The sequence below is a fragment of the Aspergillus costaricaensis genome, assembly GCF_003184835.1.
Source record: "Aspergillus costaricaensis CBS 115574 unplaced genomic scaffold BO79scaffold_39, whole genome shotgun sequence".
NCBI classification, from domain to species: domain Eukaryota; kingdom Fungi; phylum Ascomycota; class Eurotiomycetes; order Eurotiales; family Aspergillaceae; genus Aspergillus; species Aspergillus costaricensis.
The window spans coordinates 215,069-234,395 of record NW_020291839.1 but is presented as its reverse complement, the minus strand read 5'-3'; the positions used below and the strand labels follow the sequence as shown (position 1 = coordinate 234,395).

Below are 19,327 nucleotides of genomic sequence, written 5' to 3'. Positions count from 1 at the left end.
TGGCTATTATAGAAATAAGAATGCTAGAGTAACTACCCCTAGTTTAGGAGCCAGCACATAGTTGTTATAAGGGTACCTATCTCTATCTATTTGGGGGAACACGAGGAGGTCGGGAGTAGTTACTTGTTTGTTTGTGACGAGGAATGCTAGTTAGGTAAGCACCACGTGATGCGTGACCCAAACAAGCGCCCGGTCGTTGCTTGAGGAACCAATTTCTCTGTTTATTCTCCTTCGAACACCACACTTCGACCTTCTGGACACTGTCGCTATGAGCCTTCCATAGCCAACCTGTTTCAGCTCGACAACCCCTCTTGATGCCTTGACGACAACTCATCAACTTCTAGCTCCGTTGGTTCACGTTCTTGCTGTCCTTCTTGCGGTGTGGACCTCGTGCGGTCGAGGGTGGCTCCGTGAAGGATCAAAACAGACGCTATTGCCCGTGGTTACCGATCGTCTCTCACCCAGCAACAAGGAAACCCAGACAGACACTGCACAGCGTAGCAGATCCTAAAAGAGAAAGAGATGCCTCCTGAGATGGGTAAGAAGCTGCCTTCCTTCCTGCAGGCGACGTGTCTGCTTCCATCTGACCTTCTCCGCACCTGGAGACCTTGATTGCCTTCCCTCTCCATCTGCTGTACGTTGGACTGCCGGCTAACTTGCAGGAACCGCAGCCCGAGCGGCCTCCCAATCATCGAGTGCTGCTTCCCAAGCAACCCAGATAGTAGCAACTCACAGTCGCCCCGGGACGGCTGATCTCATGAGATCACGCTCCGAAACCGTAGTGTCCCGCAACAGTCGTCGCCCGCGGTCCAGAGGCTCGACGGCTAGCATCCACTCCAACACGACCCAGCAGACCCAGGACCAACAGCTTGCCGATGGCTTTTCCCAGTTCCTGCCCACCCAACCCACTGCTGGTCACAATGTTTTCGGCGGTAACCCGGAGGATATCATCATGCGATTTGGCCAACAATTGTCGCACCCAGTGAACGGAGCGTCCCTCGACCCGACCATGCAGGATGCTCACCATGCTGTCATGCCCAGGGCAGAGGAATTTCCTAGCCATGCAATGCATAGTCACCATATGTCACATCACTCCATCCCTTCTGGTCTATCAAGCCATGGATTGGCGGGCGTGCCGATGCCCCAATACACAGCTATGTATGACAGTGGAATTGAGAACCATGTGCCTGAGCATGTACTGGAAGAAAATGATATCTCCGAGGCTGGCGCGAAGAAGAAGAAGGGGTCCAGCTCGTCGCTAGCCAACGATAACGAATTGCGCAAACTGCTCCGCCAATATGAAGGGTATTCGCTGAAGCAAATGGCAGCCGAGGTCTTGAAGCATGAAGGGGCTGGAGGCAAGGCTGAGAAAGTCAAACAAGTCTTTGCGATGATTTGGTAAGGCTTGTCTATTGCAGTTTCCTGCATAGGAATGTTCGCTCACAACAGTCTAGGCTGAAGGAGAACTGCCGCAAGAGCAGCGGCTCAGTGCGCCGCGATCGCGTGTACTGCTGCTATGCAGAGAAGTGTGGAACAGAACGAGTATCAGTTCTGAACCCTGCTTCCTTCGGCAAGCTTGTGCGCATTATCTTCCCAAATGTGCAGACTAGAAGACTTGGTGTGCGGGGCGAATCGAAGTATCACTATGTGGACCTCACTGTCATTGAGGAGAAGCAGCAGAAGCCACCACCCCTCAATCCACAGTTGCCATCGAACACGAACAGCGCAGCAAATGTCACTGAAACCAAAGTTGATGACATGATGCAGAAGAGGTGCGTCACGTGATGGACTCATTCACGGATTCAAGTACTTACATAGATCACAGTGTTAGTGTTGCGCCACAGCCTCCTGCAGATACTGCTGTATTCCCTTCGCCTACGACATCTTTTGCCCCAAAGTTCACTGCAACCCCATCTACTTCGGGATGTGACTGCCAATCTTCATCTGAGTCTCACACTGGTTCATCCATCAGACTTGACAATATGGCAAGCACATCAGGAAAGTTGATACACCAAATGCTTCACCTACCGTCTTCCGACTCTCCCCCAATGGACAACGAATCTCTGCAGCTTCCTGATATCAGTGACTATCTACCAGCCAATACGGATTCGAAGATTGCTGCGGCTCTTGCGGCTCTCTACCGTTCACACTGCATCTCCGTCATCGACAGTTTCAGATACTGCAAGGAAAGAAACATGCTACGATATTTCTCCGCCTTCCATGGAACTTTGACCGTACCAGTCCAGAAACTCCTAACCCACCCGAATCTTGCTCCATGGATCAAGGAATGTGACTGGATAATGTACCAGAAAATGATCGCTTTCGTTGCGCCACTTACTACGCAGGTCGTTCCCAAGCTCGTGTTGGATGCTTTCAGCTCGATCTCTCAGAAACTTACAGCCCATATTGCCGATACGTTCAAGTCCCAGCCACTGCATGTATCGGAGGCAAGATTAATCCCGGCTCATATCTTCTGCAACCTTCTGAAGCACATGCTCGATGTGAATCAATCTGCAAACGCGGCTGCGGCTTGGTTGTGCCATCCCGACAACAGAAATCAGATGTGGTTCGACTTCAAAACCTTGGTGGATCCCCAGGAGATGATCGTGAAGGCGAATATCCCACGCTGTTCCGAACTTGCAACAGCACTGGTATTGAAGCACGATGTTCGGGCTTTGCTTACTCCTGTTGCGGACATGAATCCTTCTGCTGCCCTCCCGTTCTACACCCGGCCAGATACCGATGAAGACATCCAGGCACACAAGTACCCCGTGGAGTCGGCTGCGGGAGATGACTACAACTTCCCAGACAAGTGGATATCATTCATCCTCAACCTACCTTCCGTATTCCCCCATCACAGTACGCAGTGTATCATCGAGAAAGTCGATGCTTTATGGGATTGCATACTACGACGGTTGACTCTAGGTGGCGCCCAGAGTTTCAGCGCCTGGTGGATGACTAAGGTTTTCTTCCATGAAATGATGCTATGGCAGGCCGAAAAAGGAGGATTTATGCGTTACACCCCAAGCACCTTGCACTACGCAACCCTGAGCTCCAACCAGCAGGGGCCAACCAGCTTCCTCATGAAACCGTCTAACTGCCCAGTGCCGGACAAGGATGAGTCCCAACACGCCGCTCATTCGAGGACAAGGTCGGCCGCCAGTCCAGCATCAGCGGAGAGTCTTACGCAAACGCAGACACCAATGCATCGCTCGCAGATGGAAGCCGAATCGAACCAGAACACATTGGAAAACGAGAAGCCTAGCGGTGTTTCCGATAGCATGGCTGGTTTCCAGGCTCCCAACAATGATGATAGCGCCATTGACCTTGACGATGATTCGATGCTCATGACTGTTGGTAAATATGGTGATATGATGGTCTCTGACCCAGCAGATGCTGAGGGAGATGTCGTCGTCATATAATTTACCTTCACATATCCATTTGAATTTTGTTCTTGGAAAGAAAAAAAACCCGTTTTCTTTGCTTATGGGCGGAGTTGGATCTTTTTTTCCCGGAGTACTATTTGGCTTGATCACTATTTACGTCTATTTCAGAGGAAAGCTCGGCGTTCGACGATCTTTGCACGAGAGACGAGAAATGACAGCATCGATTCGAGATACGTTGACCTGCAGCAATGCTGTCTGTGCAGGTTGACGATCGTACAAATCTAATAGCGGGTTGATCCTGCTAATTTTTCATATTTTGTTTCACTTCACGCTGTGGCTGCAGATGACCGAGGCCCGTCTTTGTACATATGTTTCGGTCTGCCGACGATTCTCAGGTTATTGTCGTCGGGATGCCATTCTTCCTGGCGCCTCCTTTTCCTACGCTCATTTTAATACCTTTCCCTCGTTTTCATTGTTCTGGCCTGGTTCATTCCAGGAACAGCTAATAACGACAACCAACGTCTATGGAAATCCCCAACTTGCTAAATATCTACCTGCTTTTGGTTGGCCTATCCGGTCGTCCTTCTGCTATGGGACTCGACATACGTGCACATTCGTTCCATGTGTTAATAGCATCTTGGGCCTGGTTTCTCTCAAATCATGACACTCTGATCTACCCTAGACAGGGTCTTTCATGCCTAATCACACATTCCCACCTTCGTCACTCATTTCACATGACGGCTCAGTATACGAGAGCTGATCTCCTACTCTCCTTCCTTCTTACTGTGATTTACTCCACGCGGAAAAGGGCGCAATGCTAGTCTGGGTTTCGTTGGATGATGACTTTGCTTGTATTTTACTTCTGCTGGATTGAGTGATCTTGACCTCCTTCCTGTGTTTTTCTGTTCATGGCCTTTGACGATTGATGTATTGAGTGATAAATAGCCATTTCTTTTTCAAATTTACAATTTCTGAAATATGATCGCAGGTGTGATAGTAAGATAGATAGTAAGTACATTCTAGGCATTCCATTTCGTTGGAATGAATTACTACCTAAAGAATAATATGATGTCCATTTGTCATTTGAGAATGGTCAGATGAGGACATGCAATGGGTTCTTGGGTTAATGGGTCATGAAGTAATTCAGCATGTGATGTGAGGTGATGAGAGAAGGCATCAAGCAATGACCAGTAATTTCAGGGATGGTGAGTTCGTGTTAGCAGCCCGGTTTGAGCACTCGAAAAGAGAAAAAGAGAAAGTTAAGAAAGACACCATGAGATGATAGTCAATGGACGCCATACTCCATATACACCAAGCATTATGTTCCATTCCGTGCAGTTCCGTTCCGAGGTTTCGCAATGTGCATTCGTCTAGTTGTGCTGGTTTGCTGTATTATTGTATGCAAGTGAAATCTACAGTAGCAGGCCCAGAGAACATTCTGGTATGATTTGGTTCAGAAGAAGGAAGAGGGGGGAGGAGAAAAAGGAGAAATCCCACTGGTTTGGTTTACCTGAAACTCAAAGCAGGGAAGAATCTGGTCCCGGCGTAGCCGTAGGCGATGATGCTTTGGATGTCTATGTTTTTGCCGCTGTGAGGACTCCATAGTTTGACGAGGATATATCGTCCTGAGCTGTATTGGATGGTTAGGGATTGATGTATACCTATTGAGAGAAGCATGACGGGAAGGAACGTACGGAGGGGGATCGAATTTGATGCTGACCATGCTTTTATTGCGCTCAATGGAAAAGCGAGCATGTGGTTTCATTAGTTGAGGAGACTCTGAGCCAAGTGTGCCTTCAGGGCGCAGACCTGGTGTTGGCATGGCTAGGTATGGTCGTCGCCTTGGTTGGCCCTCTCGCTCTGCGACATAGCGGCGACGCATAGCTCGAATCCGTCGTGATAGCTCTCGCTGACGTCGTGTGAATGTGCTGACATTTGAATCATCGTCGCTTAAGCTCATCTCACTGTCCGAGCATATTGTGTTGTCCTCGTCCATCCGCCCTATGGGCATGCTATCGGTATCCGTAAGGGAAATCAGGTCGTCGTCGTCCATATGGTCAAGACGATCATGACGTACGTCGGACTGCGCACTGTATTCGGTTGTGACTCGAAATTCAGACGTGGGGTCTGGCACATTGCTAGCACTAGGTTCTACAGCGCTGGGGTCATCAGTACTATCTGATTCTGAATCCGAGGAGGGGTCAATAACTGGGCCCCGACCTAAGCTTTGCAGCGGAGGTCGATATGCATTTAGATACTCCTGGGATGGTTGCATTCCGCCGGGTAAATGCCGCGCGAAGGGCCGAGTTGATTCCCATTGCACTTCGAAAGCAGCTGTACGGGCTAGGACTTCATCACATGACATTGATACGAAAACCATGCCTTCCCGGATCCTTTTGAAATTGTCAGTGATAGTCTGAGATAGAGTATCTAGCCCAACTGAAACGTACGGGGAGTTGTAGCCTGATTTTGGCGCTTTGATTACAATCTTCTTCAGGCAGAACGGAGACTCCCCCTGGTGCTTCAGAACAAGATTGCAGCGATCAGATTTCGTACAGTATACAGAAGCGTCATTGCGAAGAATGTTCTCTGGCCATGAGCTCTCGCCATGCGGCTCATATCTTCCCCCATCGCAGTTAGTCAACTCCATCCTGAGTGCCCCAGGCACCACCTGGCCATATTGACCGTAGCGGAAGCCCTGTAATCCTTCTCTATTATCATCTGTGTCAAGCTTTCGACGTTTCGTCCTTGCACGGTCCAACTGGTGTTCATCTTCTACCTGTTGAGGCATGGCGGTGGGAGAGTCTAAGTGAGGGACCGGCGTATCTAGGAGAGAGGAAGTAGTGGAATCTCTGGGCCGCCTCAGACGATTAGGTCGGTCGCTACCCCTACCAGCTCGGGGCCTTGGAGTTCTGCTATCAGAACGTGAGGGATCGGAAGCGCTTTCGTCTGGGTTCGCCACTGGAACACTCAAAGGCTGCAGTCTTGGTACTCCTGGACGCGGACGCACCGGGGGCCCTGAGCTGCCCGTAGTGGCACGGCTTTGTCTCGTTCGTTCCTGGAGCTGTTGCATATGTTGGTCGAGGGCTGCCCTGGCTTGCTCAAAGCTAGAACGGTCCCAGAAGCGAGAAGAGCGGTAATCGTCCATCTCTTGGTTTAAAGTCTCCACAGCACGGGCGAAGGCGAGGTCACCGCGGTTACGCTCCGATGTTAATAGCTCCCGGAGATGCTGTAAACGATTCAGGGGAGGCTGCTGCTGCTGTTGCTGCTGCTGTTGTTGTCGCTCATTGGTTCGAGCTCCACGAGAAGGACGGCGAGAGGCAGGAGGATAGTCGTAATTTCCCGACTACAGTGGTACATGCTAGTCAATAGCTGCAGCAAAGCGGGGTGGGATGTGGATGCTTAGGCCGTGTAAGGTTTCTATTGGTAGCGGAGGGAAGTCTAGATTCACAAACGTACCATCCTGTGAGAGTGAGTTGTTCCGTGATCAGTGGGAGTTGGCTCGGGGCACCGGGAGGGAGAGGCAGTGAGCGAGCGGAAGCGGGAGCGGAGGCCGAGTAACTAACTATACCGCGATTATGAGGCAATGACGAGGGACACGATTAAGAAAAGCAGCTAAGCAGACGAGAGGGAGGCAGAGAAATGCCACAGCGGTGACATGGGAAAGGCCCTCGAACAAGAAATGAAGGCTGATGACTGGGTGGTAAGAAGGAGGCGAGATGGTTGAAATTGGGAGGATGATTGATGAGGGGGTGAAATGATAAGTTAAGTTGATTTGGTTGATTTCCCCAAAAGCATTCATTCAATGGCCCATGCACGTGATGATGCTGGGGTAAGCTCTCCTCCTGCCTATTACTATTACTACTCTCCGCTTCCCTTCTTTCACTCTCTTCGTATAAGTACAATCACTCGTTCACCTGATTCCGTTTTCAAGAAGACCCCGTTGCCGACGGCGAAGATACATGCAAGTCCCACAACTGCTGGCCGATCCGCCTTTATCCGCTACTTTCCATTCGCCGTCTTGTGTCCCATACTTCTTCCCCTCACTCTTCTCCGGCACTCCGACATAGACCAGAAAGAAAGCTTTCGCGAACAGTCGCAATGGAGCCACAGCCCGATCCAGCTCAGACTATCAGCGCTGGTAAGAAGATCATCTCATCTCCGATAAAAATCTACTATCCAATGGAAACCGACGTTTGACTTGTCCATGGAACGCAATAGACGAGATAGCTCTGTATGATCGCCAGATCCGCCTCTGGGGAGTTAAAGCCCAGGAAAAGTGAGCTCTCCCAACTAACTACAATACTTACCAACCCGATCAAGCTGACGGTAACTTCTCTATAGACTCCGATCTGCGAACATCCTCCTCATCACGTTTAAGGCGCTGGCGAACGAAGTTGCGAAGAATCTAGTATTGGCAGGCATTGGCTCCTTGACCATCGTTGATCATGAGGTGGTGACGGAAGAGGACTTGGGCGCGCAGTTCTTCATAAATCAGGAACATTTGGGTCAAAATGTGCGCTGTTCCATTCCTAGCAAGCTTTGTCCATATACTGATCGCAACGCAGCGCGCGCAAGCGGCAGCGCCCTCTGTCCGGGCCATGAACCCGCGTGTTCAGCTTCACATTGACACAGAAGACATCCACCTCAAACAGCCCGACTTCTTCGCCCAATTTGATATTACCATCGCGACCGAGCTTGACTTTGCTACCTACACCACCATAAATGCGGCCTGTCGCATCGCGAACCGCCCCTTCTATGCCGCCGGACTGCACGGATTCTACGGCTTCATGTTCGCCGATCTGATCTCGCACGATTTCGTCATTGAGCGGACCAAGTCCAACGTCCCATCCGCCACGCAGGAAACCCCGACCCGCAGTATCCTAAACATCACCACAAAGAAAGAGAACGAGAAGGTCATCGAAATGGTGACCAAGCGCGAAGTGTATTCCCCGCTGATCCTCGCCAACACCTCGCCACTTCCCGAGGAGTTCACCCGCATCGCACGCAAGCGCAAACAAGTAACACCTCTCCTCACCTGTCTCCGCGCATTATGGGAATATCAGAAATCATCCGGCGGCGCCCTACCCACATTCTCCCACCAAGACCTGGAACTCTTCACGAAGCACGCTCGCGACTGTCACCAGGAACTCAAGCTCGACATCACCACCCTGGACGCCGGGTTCCTGCGCACCTTCCTCCAGAACCTGGGGAGTGAACTGAGCCCCGTAGCCGCATGCGTAGGCGGCTATCTCGCCCAGGACGTGATCAACGTCTTGAGCGCACGAGAACACCCCCTCCAGAACATGCTTCTCTTCGATGGAGAACGCTCCGCCGCTCCCATCTACCCCTTACATCCATTCTTCCCTCCGGAAGTTGAGAATGCCGTTCCACCCGTGGTTCCAGTTGTCCAAGCTATCCCGTTGGATGGCGAGCCAGCCCCAGCACTTTCAATGCCCTCCCGCTAAGTTGCAGACGGCAGTCTACTCGATGAGGAGTATTGCATCTCGACCTTTCTTTCTTTCTTTCTTCCTTCCTTCCTTTTCTCTTCCTTTCTGCATATCGGCATCCCTGCTTGGTGGGGGGATCCGCTTACGACGTGTACGATAGATCTGATAACACGATTTCGATATCTTCCGGGGGAATTACTCAAAATAAAGCCATCTAGATTTCTTTCTTATTTCTCTCCATAAATAGGCCACTCGCATTAGTGTTAGGAATTGATGAACATTACACTGATAAAGAAGTATGGTATTAGCTTATATTTCAAGCCTAATCAGGCACAAACATCTTAAAACCAAACCCAATCAATATCAACGCCAAACCCCATAGCTACAGCGAGCTAGAAGACTACATAGTACCAGAGATCTCTGCATACAATACGAACCAAAAGAAGAAAATGAAAAAGAAAAATGGAAATAATATATCCGATATCTCAACGATCTTTTGAAAAAGAAAAAATAAGAAGAATATATAAGAAACACCCAATGCACACTCTAAGGAGCCAAATTAATGCGTCGTAGCTGCCGTCCCATTAGCAACCAAAGGAGAATTCTCCTCGTCCTCAGTCTTCCTCGGACCCATGGCGTGGGTGTCCTTTGCGTCATCCTCCTCGTCGGAGATGAGACCTTGGAGTTCGAATTCCTCCGCGTCGTGCAGGTGCTGTGCTTCCGAGGGGGAGCGGGCATGGCCGTTCATGAGGCGGCCGTTAGCGGTGGGTCTGTAGCGGGATGAGCCCTCGCCGGCATCTGCGGCGCTGGAGGAGCGCGAGTGCGAAGGCGCTTGTGCGGATTCGGGCCATGCGTGGACGGCGTAGATGTGGAGGAGTACGTTGACGACTGTGTTCAGTGGGTTAGTGTAATTCCTTGGTTTTAGGGGGGAAGAGGGGCTTCTTACATAGGAAGAGGATGAAGGCGATGCTGTAGAGGATGAGAACGTAGGATACGTGGGTGATGCCTGCATCGTTCAGAAGTTGCATCTGCTCCTCGGTAGCGCCCATGAAGAGGAAACCTGAGGCGTATAGAAGCTGCGATATGTTAGAACGACGATACTCTTCAGCCGGAGGGCTGTGGAAGACTTACGAAAGGCGTGAGATATTGGAAGCTGTTAGGGTCGGATCCGTCCGGGCTGACACTGCCCTTGTCCCGAAGCACGAAGGAGATCTCGACGATTCTGGTGAAACCAGCAGCCATCAAGGTGTAGCCAAAAATACTGTGAATCATGGTGCTGATCATCAGAGTCTGCGGGTGGGCAGACATAGCATAACCAGTGAGGAGAATAACAATGGCAGGGATCAAGTTCCGCTTGGGACGGCCGTTGCGCTTCCGACTCATCCAGATACCCAGTAGACCGGCGCACCACCAAACAACACCCATAGTGGTGTGCTGCAAATCATTGTGGACCCAAGGACCTCCCCAGCGGTGTTCCGTGAAGGTGTTGACACATCCCCACGCAGCGATAATCAACGAGTCGAAGAACTCCTGGCTGCGGCCAGTGCGGCGCAGCCAGTACTGGCCAACGAGGAGCAGTATGGTCAACAGGATACCATAGGCGATGAAAGCGCTACCCATGATGAAATGGGCCAGACACTGTCCCAAGTGATCATCCCGACAGAATCCCATGGCGGTTATTCCTCCAAAGAGCATCTGGACCCAGCTCGCCACAGGCATCGCCTTTCCGACCACTCCGTGCGCAATCACAATAACCCGGCGGATCCGGCCATGAATTCCCTTGGAAAGGTGCAGCTTGAGATAGACGCCGAGGACGATCTGCACCACCATCATGAGCATCAGTGTGTTCGCAAAGGACGCGTGGACGTTCTTCGAGAACTGGCGGCCTTTATGAGCATGTCCGAGGAAGTATGCGAGCACAGCGATGATCGTTCCGGCAATCTGGAGAGGGACGTGCCAGCGCGAGCGTACAATCTGCGATCGTAAAGCGGAAATGTCAGATATGAACCTCATGTAATCATGCAACCAGATATCCCCGACCGCGGAAGGCCGGAGATAGGATGTAACAGGGCCAGCTTACCCCAAGAACCATGCCCAAGGGGAAAATGATGCCAAAGGCGAACCCCATAAGAATCATATGTATCCATAGTGTTGTGTCCTAGGCGACTAGTCAGTACATTGTTGAGACCGCTGCGATCGCAGACAGGTGCGACAACATACAATCGGATCCTCGGAGATGGCGGCACCCTCGGGGACACTCTCATGGCCCCCATGGGCCAGGGCCGGGGAAGCAAGCAGTAGGACTGCTAGCAACCCTTGGGGCCCAAATCGACTCGATATCGCCATGATCAACTTCACCCTTTTGCGAGGAGAGAAAGAGTGAAGAAGAAGAGGGGAGGGAGGGGGAGAAAGGGAGAGAGAGAGAGTCAGACGATTGAGGATGAGGATTATTGATGGAGGCGGAGGCGGGAGTTCGGTTCCCTATTCGGCCTTCGTTATTAAGGGAGCCGCGAAATCGGGCGAAGCGGATTGGTCGCCCAGCGTTGTATGGCCACAATTACCAGGCAGTCAGTACTACTTAGTATACTACTACAACTACTAGGTCTACTTACTTACCTACTACAACAAAAGCGCTACTAATTCGTCGAGGGTAGTAGACCATTCAGCTCATCGCCATTGCTAATATACCCTTCTAGAATAATCAACAAAAATATACCAAACCCCGTGGTGAAAGATTTTCATCATCGCTTGACAGTGGATTCGAATTATCTGTGAAACTGCAGATCGGACGGCATAGAAGAGACGGGCCCCATCCAGGCCTACGTACTCACTCTACTTATATCTACAAAAAGTACGCTATTCTCTCCCCACACACCAGGCAGTCAAGGCAGCTAGCTCTCTGAATCATTGCCAAGGCTATCCTGTTACATTGGTTATTCCCTCGAACATAACAGCCCGGTTTCAACTTATGGAGAAGACCATCATGCCACCACCCCAGCAAGCCACATCCTCCACTACAACCCCAGCCAGTGATGACCAGACCCAGACCCAAAGAGACAAGAAGCTGGTAGCTACTATGTACCCTTCCCCCCCACAAGTAGCAACAATCAAACTAATGAAAAAGCCAAGTCCACCCTCCGCGCATCCATCGCCAATCTACAATCCCAAATCACAGAAACAGAATCGCAAATAGAACAGACCAAGGCCAAACTGAGGTATGAAAACCATCCTTTCACATCCGTAATTTCATAACCAGTTCTATCAATCACTCACATACATGGGTATTCTCACTTATTGACACCAAGTTTAGAAATGACCCATCCACGACGGTCAAACGACACATTCGCCTTCTCCATGAGTACAATGAAATCAAAGATATCGCCCAGGGATTGATGGGTTTGATTGCCGATGCTCGTGGTGTACGACAGGTGGATGTGCAGAGGGAGTATGGGTTGGATGATCGAGACTGATTTACTTAGGGTGTTGATTGATGGGGTTTAGCGATTGATGCAGGCGTCCAGGGTACTAGTTGTCGATTCTTGCGGAGTTCAGGAATGGGTTTATGGTTGGGCGTTTATGAATGGCGAGGGGCAATCTTCTTAGTATGAATACAATTGAAACTGCTACATCAGTAGAATCAGAAGCCATCTGAATATGTGATCAAAGTAACTCGAAGCTGTCATGCAATGCTACTACTTTTATATACTCCAGCTAATGATAGAAATGAAAGTTGCCCTCAAAACTAAAGTACAGTCGTGAGATTTTCCATTCTAAGCAAGCAGAATTCCCGCCCACTCCAAGCCGATGAATGCAGCTTAAGAAGTAACAAAAAACACGGAGTGACCACAAGAGCCAACACCAGACATGGCTTTTGAGAAGAGATCATAACACATTACACAATAAATAGAGATGAGAGATAATCGCAAGTATAAGGGGGGGGTATAAGCAAAGCAAACAGACAGTAGAGATCTAAACAGGATGCAATAAATATTAGTGCCCACCGTCCAGGCTCTGCAAATTAACCAGCTCGTAATAACGGCCTTTTATCCGGATCAATTCTTGGTGGGTTCCGCTTTCGACGATCTTCCCCTGGTCGAAAACATAGATGATATCGGCCTTCTGAATCGTACTCAGACGATGTGCGACGGCGATCGTGGTTCGGCCCTTAGCCGCAGCATCCAATGCAGCTTGGACAACCTTCTCGGACTCGGAATCGAGAGCAGAGGTGGCTTCATCCAGAAGAAGCACTCGGGGATCCCGGATCAAGGCGCGTGCGATCGCCACACGCTGCTTCTGACCTCCAGACAGCATGCCTCCTTTGCTACCGACAACGGTATTGAAACCCTCACTGGAATTGTTGTTAGTGCCAAATCCTTTCTGGACAACAAAGGGGTGAACTTACGGTAGGGACATGATAAAGTCATATATGTTGGCATCCTTGCAAGCCTTCACCAGTTGCTCCTCCGTCACATCTTCGCCGCGGACTCCCAACAAAATGTTCTCCTTGATGGTGCCTTGGTACAGAGTGGGTTCCTGGCTGACGAGCGACAAGAAACTGCGGTATGAGTTGACATTGATCTGAGTGATATCCTTTCCATCAATAAGAACCTTGCCAGAAATGGCATCGTAGAAGCGCTCGAGGAGCGCAATCGTCGTGCTCTTGCCACATCCACTAGGCCCAACGAGGGCAATGTATTGTCCAGGCTTGACGGTCAGGTTCAGGCCCCGCAGGACAGGCTGCTCGGCCCGGGTAGGGTACCGGAAGTGCACATTCTTGAACTCAATTTCTCCTTCCACAGATTCGAGCTGCTCGCCCTCTTCGGACCATGTGTCAATCTCTGGCTTCCGGTCAAACAGTCTCCGGAACTCAGCTGCAGCGTTCTTCGCCTTGCCCATGTCAGGAGAGAAGGAGAAAACAGTACCAGCGGATTGGGCGCCAAACAGGATTTCGGAGAAGCAGACGAAAAAGCGAAAGACTGAGTACTCGTGATGGCCAAGGAGAGTACCTCCATACCAGAAGCCGAGTGCAACACAGAAGAAAACAAGAGCTTGCGAGCATGCATAGAGGATAGAAGACTTCAGCACGGATATCAAACTCTTCCGGCCCTGGTCCTCCAGCTGAGAATGGTACATCGCCCAGACATCCTGCTCCCGAGTAAGGGATGCGACAGTGCGAATAGCAGATGTCGCCTCGCAAGCATAGCTTGCAGAACCCTCATAGGCAGTCTTGGATCGTTGTTGGAATCTTGCAAGCATGTAGAAGCGGTAGAAACCACAACCCAGAAGGACAGGGACCACAGAGATACAAACCAGAGCCAGTTTCCATCCGATAGATAGAGAGATGATCATAGCCGCGCCGAGAGTAGTGCTGGTCATGAGAATAGTTCCCAAGGTCGCACCACTGACACCAGAAAGATGCTTAGTCTCCGTCGAAAGGAAAGATGTGAGCGCACCAGTGCTGTTTTCCTCTCGGTCGAAGAAGGTAATATCCTGGCGAAGAATCGACCTGAAGGCCATGCTACGGGCGCGGCGAATCAGTCGCTCTGAGCAGACAGCAAATGCGGCACCATTGATGGAAAGATTGATGAACTGAGCAATTCCGACAACGAAGAACATCAGAGCCCAAAAAGCCCCATCGTGACGGATTTTGGCGGCCTCGCTAGTAGGCAAGGAAAGTGTACTGATAGCTTTGGCGTAGAGTACAGCCTGAGTCGGCTGGCCACCACCGGAAAGGACGGCGAAGACCAAGCCAATGAGCATATACTTGAGCTCAGGGCGATTGAAAGAGGCAATAAATTTGACCAACGTCCAGAGGGAGTACTTCCGAGCCACCTCGGGCTCCCGCTTAGAAAGAATGGCGCTGGAGATGGACTTGTGCGTTCCACTGCGGTTCAGTCCGTTCCCGGCGAGGGACTTCTCATCCTCATCATCGAGAGAGCCAGACCCGCTGCTAGCAGACTTGATGCGCGCAATTTCCTGTTTGGAGAAATCTTCCTCATCCACATCCTCGTCGGCAGCCAGGGCTTCCGCGTCCTTTTCCTCGTTGATACGCTGGGCCTCAACAAGACTGTGGTAGGTACCCTTACGGCCGACAAGCTCGTTGTGGTTTCCTTGCTCTACAATCTTGCCATTCACCATGACAACGATGTTGTGCGCCGTCTTGATAGTAGACAAGCGGTGGGCAATCACGATAGTGGTTCGACCTTCAGCAGCTCGGTCCAGTGCTGCTTGTACGACGCCCTCGGATTTCGTATCCAATGCAGACGTGGCTTCATCGAGGAGAAGAATCTTGGGATCGCTTACGATGGCACGCGCGATGGCAATACGCTGCTTCTGTCCGCCGGAAAGCAAAAAGCCGCGCTGGCCAACGTTGGTCTCATATCCTTCGGGAAGTGCCGTGATGAAATCATGCGCATTGGCCATTCTAGCCGCATTCTCGATCAGCTCTCGGATCTTTTCCTCGGATTCTTGCTCGAACTTGGTTCCAATGAGACCATAACGGATGTTGTGATAGATCGTAGTGCCGAAGAGAACAGGTTCTTGGCTGACCAGCGAAATTTGCTGACGCAACCAACGAAGGTTGAGAGTCGAGATATCATGGCCGTCCAACAAAACAGAACCCCCTACGGGAAAATAGAAGCGTTCAACGAGTCCGACAACGGTACTCTTTCCAGAGCCGGACGGGCCCACCAAGGCAGTGGTCTTTCCGGCAGGCATGCTAAGAGAAACACCATCCATGACAGTGACTTCTGGTCGCGAAGGGTAGATGTGCTTGATGTCACGGAACTCAATGTTGCCCTCGAAATGCTCAAGCTTCTCACCTTCTTCGGAATAAGGATCCAGGGGCGAGGGGCGGTCAATTGTACCGTAGATCTTGACAGCGGCGGCGACAGCGTTGGTGAATGCCTGAGCGTTAGGGCTGACGTTACCCAGACTGAACGAACCGATAAGGATAGCCATCAACACAGTCAGGACCTGGCCAACATTGACCTCACCGTCTGTGAGGAAGCGGGAACCCATCCAGAAGCCAAGGCCATAGTTGGAGAACATAATACCAAACATGCCACCAATCATGAAACCAAGGGTCACTTGGGTCTTGATACCCCACTTCTCAGCTTCAGCCAAATGAGTTTCATATTGCTTTGCGAGTTTGTCCTGAGTTCCGAAAGCAGTTGCATTGCGGATGGAGCTGATAACTTCCTCCGCTACAGTACCACCGGCACCGGCGCTCTGCAGAGCCTGCTTGCTGTTCTTGACAATGAACCGAGATCCACCTCCCATAAGCAGAACCAACGCCACAATGGTCGAAGTGCAAATCAGGGCCAGCTTCCAATATTTAATATAAGCGACAATAAAGGCAGTGACAAACGTGGCGATGGCGGTCAATGTCAGTCCAACCTTTTCTGAGACACCGTCTTGGATGAGATTTGTGTCGGCCGTAATGCGCGTAGTCACTTCACCGGCACCCAGCTTATCGAAGTAACCCATGTTTTGTCTCAAGATCGACTCAAGGTAGTGTTCGCGAATCTTTTGGGTGACATGTTCACCAGTGTAGATGAAGCCGACAGTGGAGATGTATACGGTGACGAACTCTGCAATGCCGAGATAAACGAAATAGAGAACATTTTTCGTTAACTGGTGGTAAAAGTCGTGGTACGTAATCTCATACAAGGCTATGCCTCGGAAAGCTGAGGCCAAGGAACCGAAGAGGATCTAAGTCGAAGTCAGTCTATGAACTAAATGGTTATTAACTGGCGTCATAGATAGGCACTCACTGTGAAAAGAGGCAGCGCAGCGCCTGCGACAATGGCACAGATTGCGCTCACGAACATAATCGCAAGGTCCATTCGGGAAGCATAGCGAAACAGACCAAAGAAGGAGACATTGACATCATCCGCGTCCAACTGCATCTTCAAGATCTGTTTCTCGTGCTCGGGAAGATGCGCATACAGCGCATCTGAATCATCAGCTCGGGCTAGCTGGTTGCCAGTAGATGGCTGAGACGCTGGGCCCTTTTCTCCTGCAGGAACCATTGTCGTACTGGTGATTGACGACTGGCCGCTTGACTTGCGCTGCTCTGCTGAGGACGGTCTTGCTCCGTCCATTGCTGTCAATTCCACGTCGTTCGGGGATGTCTCCGCCGAGACGTGCTCATTCTCTGGGTGAGACATTCCGTTCGAGGTGTCGAAACGAAAGCCTCACTCTCTGGTATATATGGAGGAGGGTGAAAGACGAGGACAAGAGATCGCTCTACTCCATGAGGTGGGACAGCTGATGGGGAAAGTTGAAGTTGCTTGAAGCAGGAGCTGGCCGATTGCCCCCGAAAATAACAGACGCGAGGGAGAGAAGTACGCGCAGGGATGGGAGCAGGGAGGGGGAGGGGTGTTAGGAAGAGAGATAGGATGGCTGGTGCCCTGTTGTGAGATATTCCTCCACACGCGTGGCAGATAGGGATGGAATGATCAACTACAACTTATGTGGTGGAGGGCAAGTCAGACTGGATTGAAAGGGACCCAGGGCAAAATGGGAATTAAAAATGTGGGAAAAAAGGGGAGGAGGCTCTAAATATTAAGCATAATTAAAGAAGAATAGGCATCAGACTTGATTCTGGAACCCAAGCTGGCCTTTCAACTTAACTAGAGACAAAAAAGGTATCTGCGTCAGCGACAAGTCCCCATCTTTGCCTTCCAATCTTCTTTTGCTTGATTGAATGGTGGATTACTTTTTTAGTGGCCGTCGCGTTTAGTTCCATTTGCTCGGTCGGAGCCCCGACTTCCCGAGGGCCATTTTATGCATCTCCCCCACTAGTCACCGGACCTCCACCTGCTGATATTCCCGAGGTTTTATGCTGATGCTTGTCCAGATGCGGTAGACGGTGGTATTTACTATTTACAGTATCCATTAACCTATTAATAATATCTCCTTCTGGTAGATGATAGTAAGTCATGGTTTGGTTGTCGCACTTCACGAAAGACTGCTGCAATACTCAACAATAATCTCACAAAGTCTCTGCAGAAGGAAGCTTATCAGATGTCTAATTGGTACAATTTGCAGTACTCTGTTACACTGCAGGTCAATAATAACAAACGATAAGTCCACCCATATATACTATCTCGTACATAAACTACGAAGATCCTACCTACGATCAGCACTGTATGAACCGGCCCTCACTCGAATTTTCAAGAACACCAACAATAATTGTTACCTCATTGCATGGGCTACCGATTCTCCCAGGATAGCAAGTACCTTCGTAAACCGGGAGTTATAATAGTTTATTCAGTTATTTAGGGGCGAAACTTACTTTTGAGTCACAACAGTCACACTCCAAAATCGAACCTTCAATGGATGATGGTAATGATGCTTCGGATCTGGTTCTAGAACCACAGCGCGTAACCTCCTCGATTTTCCCTGCTGAAGGAAGAGACAAGAGCCCTACCAATCGTATTACGAATACGACGCCAGCTGTGTATGGCTGAAGGGCTCTAGTCTACTTACTACTAGTAGTAGTAATTGGCGGGGGTCCGACACAACTCCGCCTGAAAAAAAAAAAAAAAAAATCGACTGAGAGTACGGAGAAGATTAGCTTTAATTTACCGAAGACCCGCATGGGCTTTTCTGGGTACCGAAGTGAAGGCAAAGTAGTCTACTCCGTCCCTTGTATGACTATCTAATATCTATACCTGCTAGGGCACGAGTTAGATAGATTCATGGTGGTAGGCTGATAGCATTGTAGGTAGCAACCTTGAGCTACAACTACGCAGGCTGGGGCTGCCATTCATGCTTCGACAGTTAAGCTAGTGGAATCTGAGACTTGAGAAGCCCCAATTTTTTGAACTTTACTCCATACACATTGAAAATGGATGGATACTTGACATAAGGAATTCAGGGGCGGGTACCTTTTCCTGGTGCATTCCAACACTTCAATGAATATGTGATCTACATCAAAACATGCCGCACCAGATGCCTTTGTTTACTTTCGCCAACAGCAGGCATCTACTGGATACGTATTCTTCTTCATGATATAATCCCTGTGATGTTGTCCATTTTAGTGATGTTTCAGGTTCCACCGAACCAAGGGCCATGTGGGCGAAAGGATTGCAAGTTTGCGTGGATGTCATCGAAATGGCAGCCTAATTAGCAATATTGGTTTGGCTCGTGTGTGCCTGAGACAAAGGTTCTTGAAAGGATCTTTGTTGTATTCTGCATAGAAGTCGGCGAGTCGGGGTCTCCGAGCACCGCCGCCCGCTAGATACTTCTTACCGATCGCAGTCGATGCCAGATTAGGCATATCGACACCATAATGGTCCTTTGTGCCTTCTTCCATTGGTCCATCTGAAATCCTTGAATAGCCCGTTACCATGGACATATCCACTGCTACATGCTGATAGTATCTTCGCTACCACGTCTACTTTTGACTCATCTCCCACTATGTCTAGCTTCGTGTTCGGCTTACGAGAATTGACCTGTTTGGGTCCCCGACATGATTTTATT

The 19,327-nt window shown here is 50.1% G+C and overlaps 6 protein-coding genes across 6 annotated transcripts; 3 read left to right on the top strand and 3 right to left on the bottom strand.

The window, feature by feature from the left end:
• The first annotated feature begins 428 nt into the window (after positions 1–428).
• BO79DRAFT_53464 (RFX family transcription factor) lies at positions 429–3,576 on the top strand. The gene is made up of 4 exons (XM_025689389.1): positions 429–538; positions 672–1,398; positions 1,455–1,772; positions 1,826–3,576. The coding sequence occupies exons 1-4, from the start codon at positions 523–525 to the stop codon at positions 3,420–3,422; spliced, it is 2,658 nt and encodes an 885-aa protein (XP_025535419.1). The 5' UTR covers positions 429–522; the 3' UTR covers positions 3,423–3,576.
• Positions 3,577–4,563: 987 nt separating this feature from the next.
• Positions 4,564–7,126, bottom strand: BO79DRAFT_290444 (uncharacterized protein). The gene is made up of 4 exons (XM_025688887.1): positions 6,846–7,126; positions 5,837–6,732; positions 5,081–5,779; positions 4,564–5,016 (listed from the first exon to the last, which is right to left on the bottom strand). The coding sequence occupies exons 1-4, from the start codon at positions 6,846–6,848 to the stop codon at positions 4,893–4,895; spliced, it is 1,722 nt and encodes a 573-aa protein (XP_025535418.1). The 5' UTR covers positions 6,849–7,126; the 3' UTR covers positions 4,564–4,892.
• Positions 7,127–7,292: 166 nt separating this feature from the next.
• Positions 7,293–9,046, top strand: BO79DRAFT_202645 (E1 ubiquitin-activating protein AOS1). Its single transcript, XM_025681660.1, has 4 exons — positions 7,293–7,527; positions 7,608–7,665; positions 7,731–7,902; positions 7,955–9,046. The coding sequence occupies exons 1-4, from the start codon at positions 7,488–7,490 to the stop codon at positions 8,852–8,854; spliced, it is 1,170 nt and encodes a 389-aa protein (XP_025535417.1). The 5' UTR covers positions 7,293–7,487; the 3' UTR covers positions 8,855–9,046.
• Positions 9,047–9,173: 127 nt separating this feature from the next.
• BO79DRAFT_180913 (Ytp1 family protein) lies at positions 9,174–11,240 on the bottom strand. Its single transcript, XM_025680116.1, has 5 exons — positions 11,057–11,240; positions 10,917–10,994; positions 9,968–10,810; positions 9,783–9,912; positions 9,174–9,724 (listed from the first exon to the last, which is right to left on the bottom strand). Exons 1-5 carry the CDS (start codon positions 11,180–11,182, stop codon positions 9,396–9,398), a joined length of 1,506 nt encoding a protein of 501 aa, XP_025535416.1. The 5' UTR covers positions 11,183–11,240; the 3' UTR covers positions 9,174–9,395.
• Positions 11,241–11,819: 579 nt separating this feature from the next.
• On the top strand, positions 11,820–12,436 carry BO79DRAFT_180911 (SWI5/SAE3 family protein; the record flags this gene model as incomplete). The annotated part of the gene is made up of 3 exons (XM_025680115.1): positions 11,820–11,903; positions 11,966–12,051; positions 12,147–12,436. The coding sequence occupies 3 exons, from the start codon at positions 11,820–11,822 to the stop codon at positions 12,304–12,306; spliced, it is 330 nt and encodes a 109-aa protein (XP_025535415.1). The 3' UTR covers positions 12,307–12,436.
• Positions 12,437–12,543: 107 nt separating this feature from the next.
• Positions 12,544–17,395, bottom strand: mdr1 (ABC multidrug transporter Mdr1). Its single transcript, XM_025681659.1, has 3 exons — positions 16,612–17,395; positions 13,239–16,549; positions 12,544–13,184 (listed from the first exon to the last, which is right to left on the bottom strand). The coding sequence occupies exons 1-3, from the start codon at positions 17,005–17,007 to the stop codon at positions 12,827–12,829; spliced, it is 4,065 nt and encodes a 1,354-aa protein (XP_025535414.1). The 5' UTR covers positions 17,008–17,395; the 3' UTR covers positions 12,544–12,826.
• Positions 17,396–19,327: the final 1,932 nt, after the last annotated feature.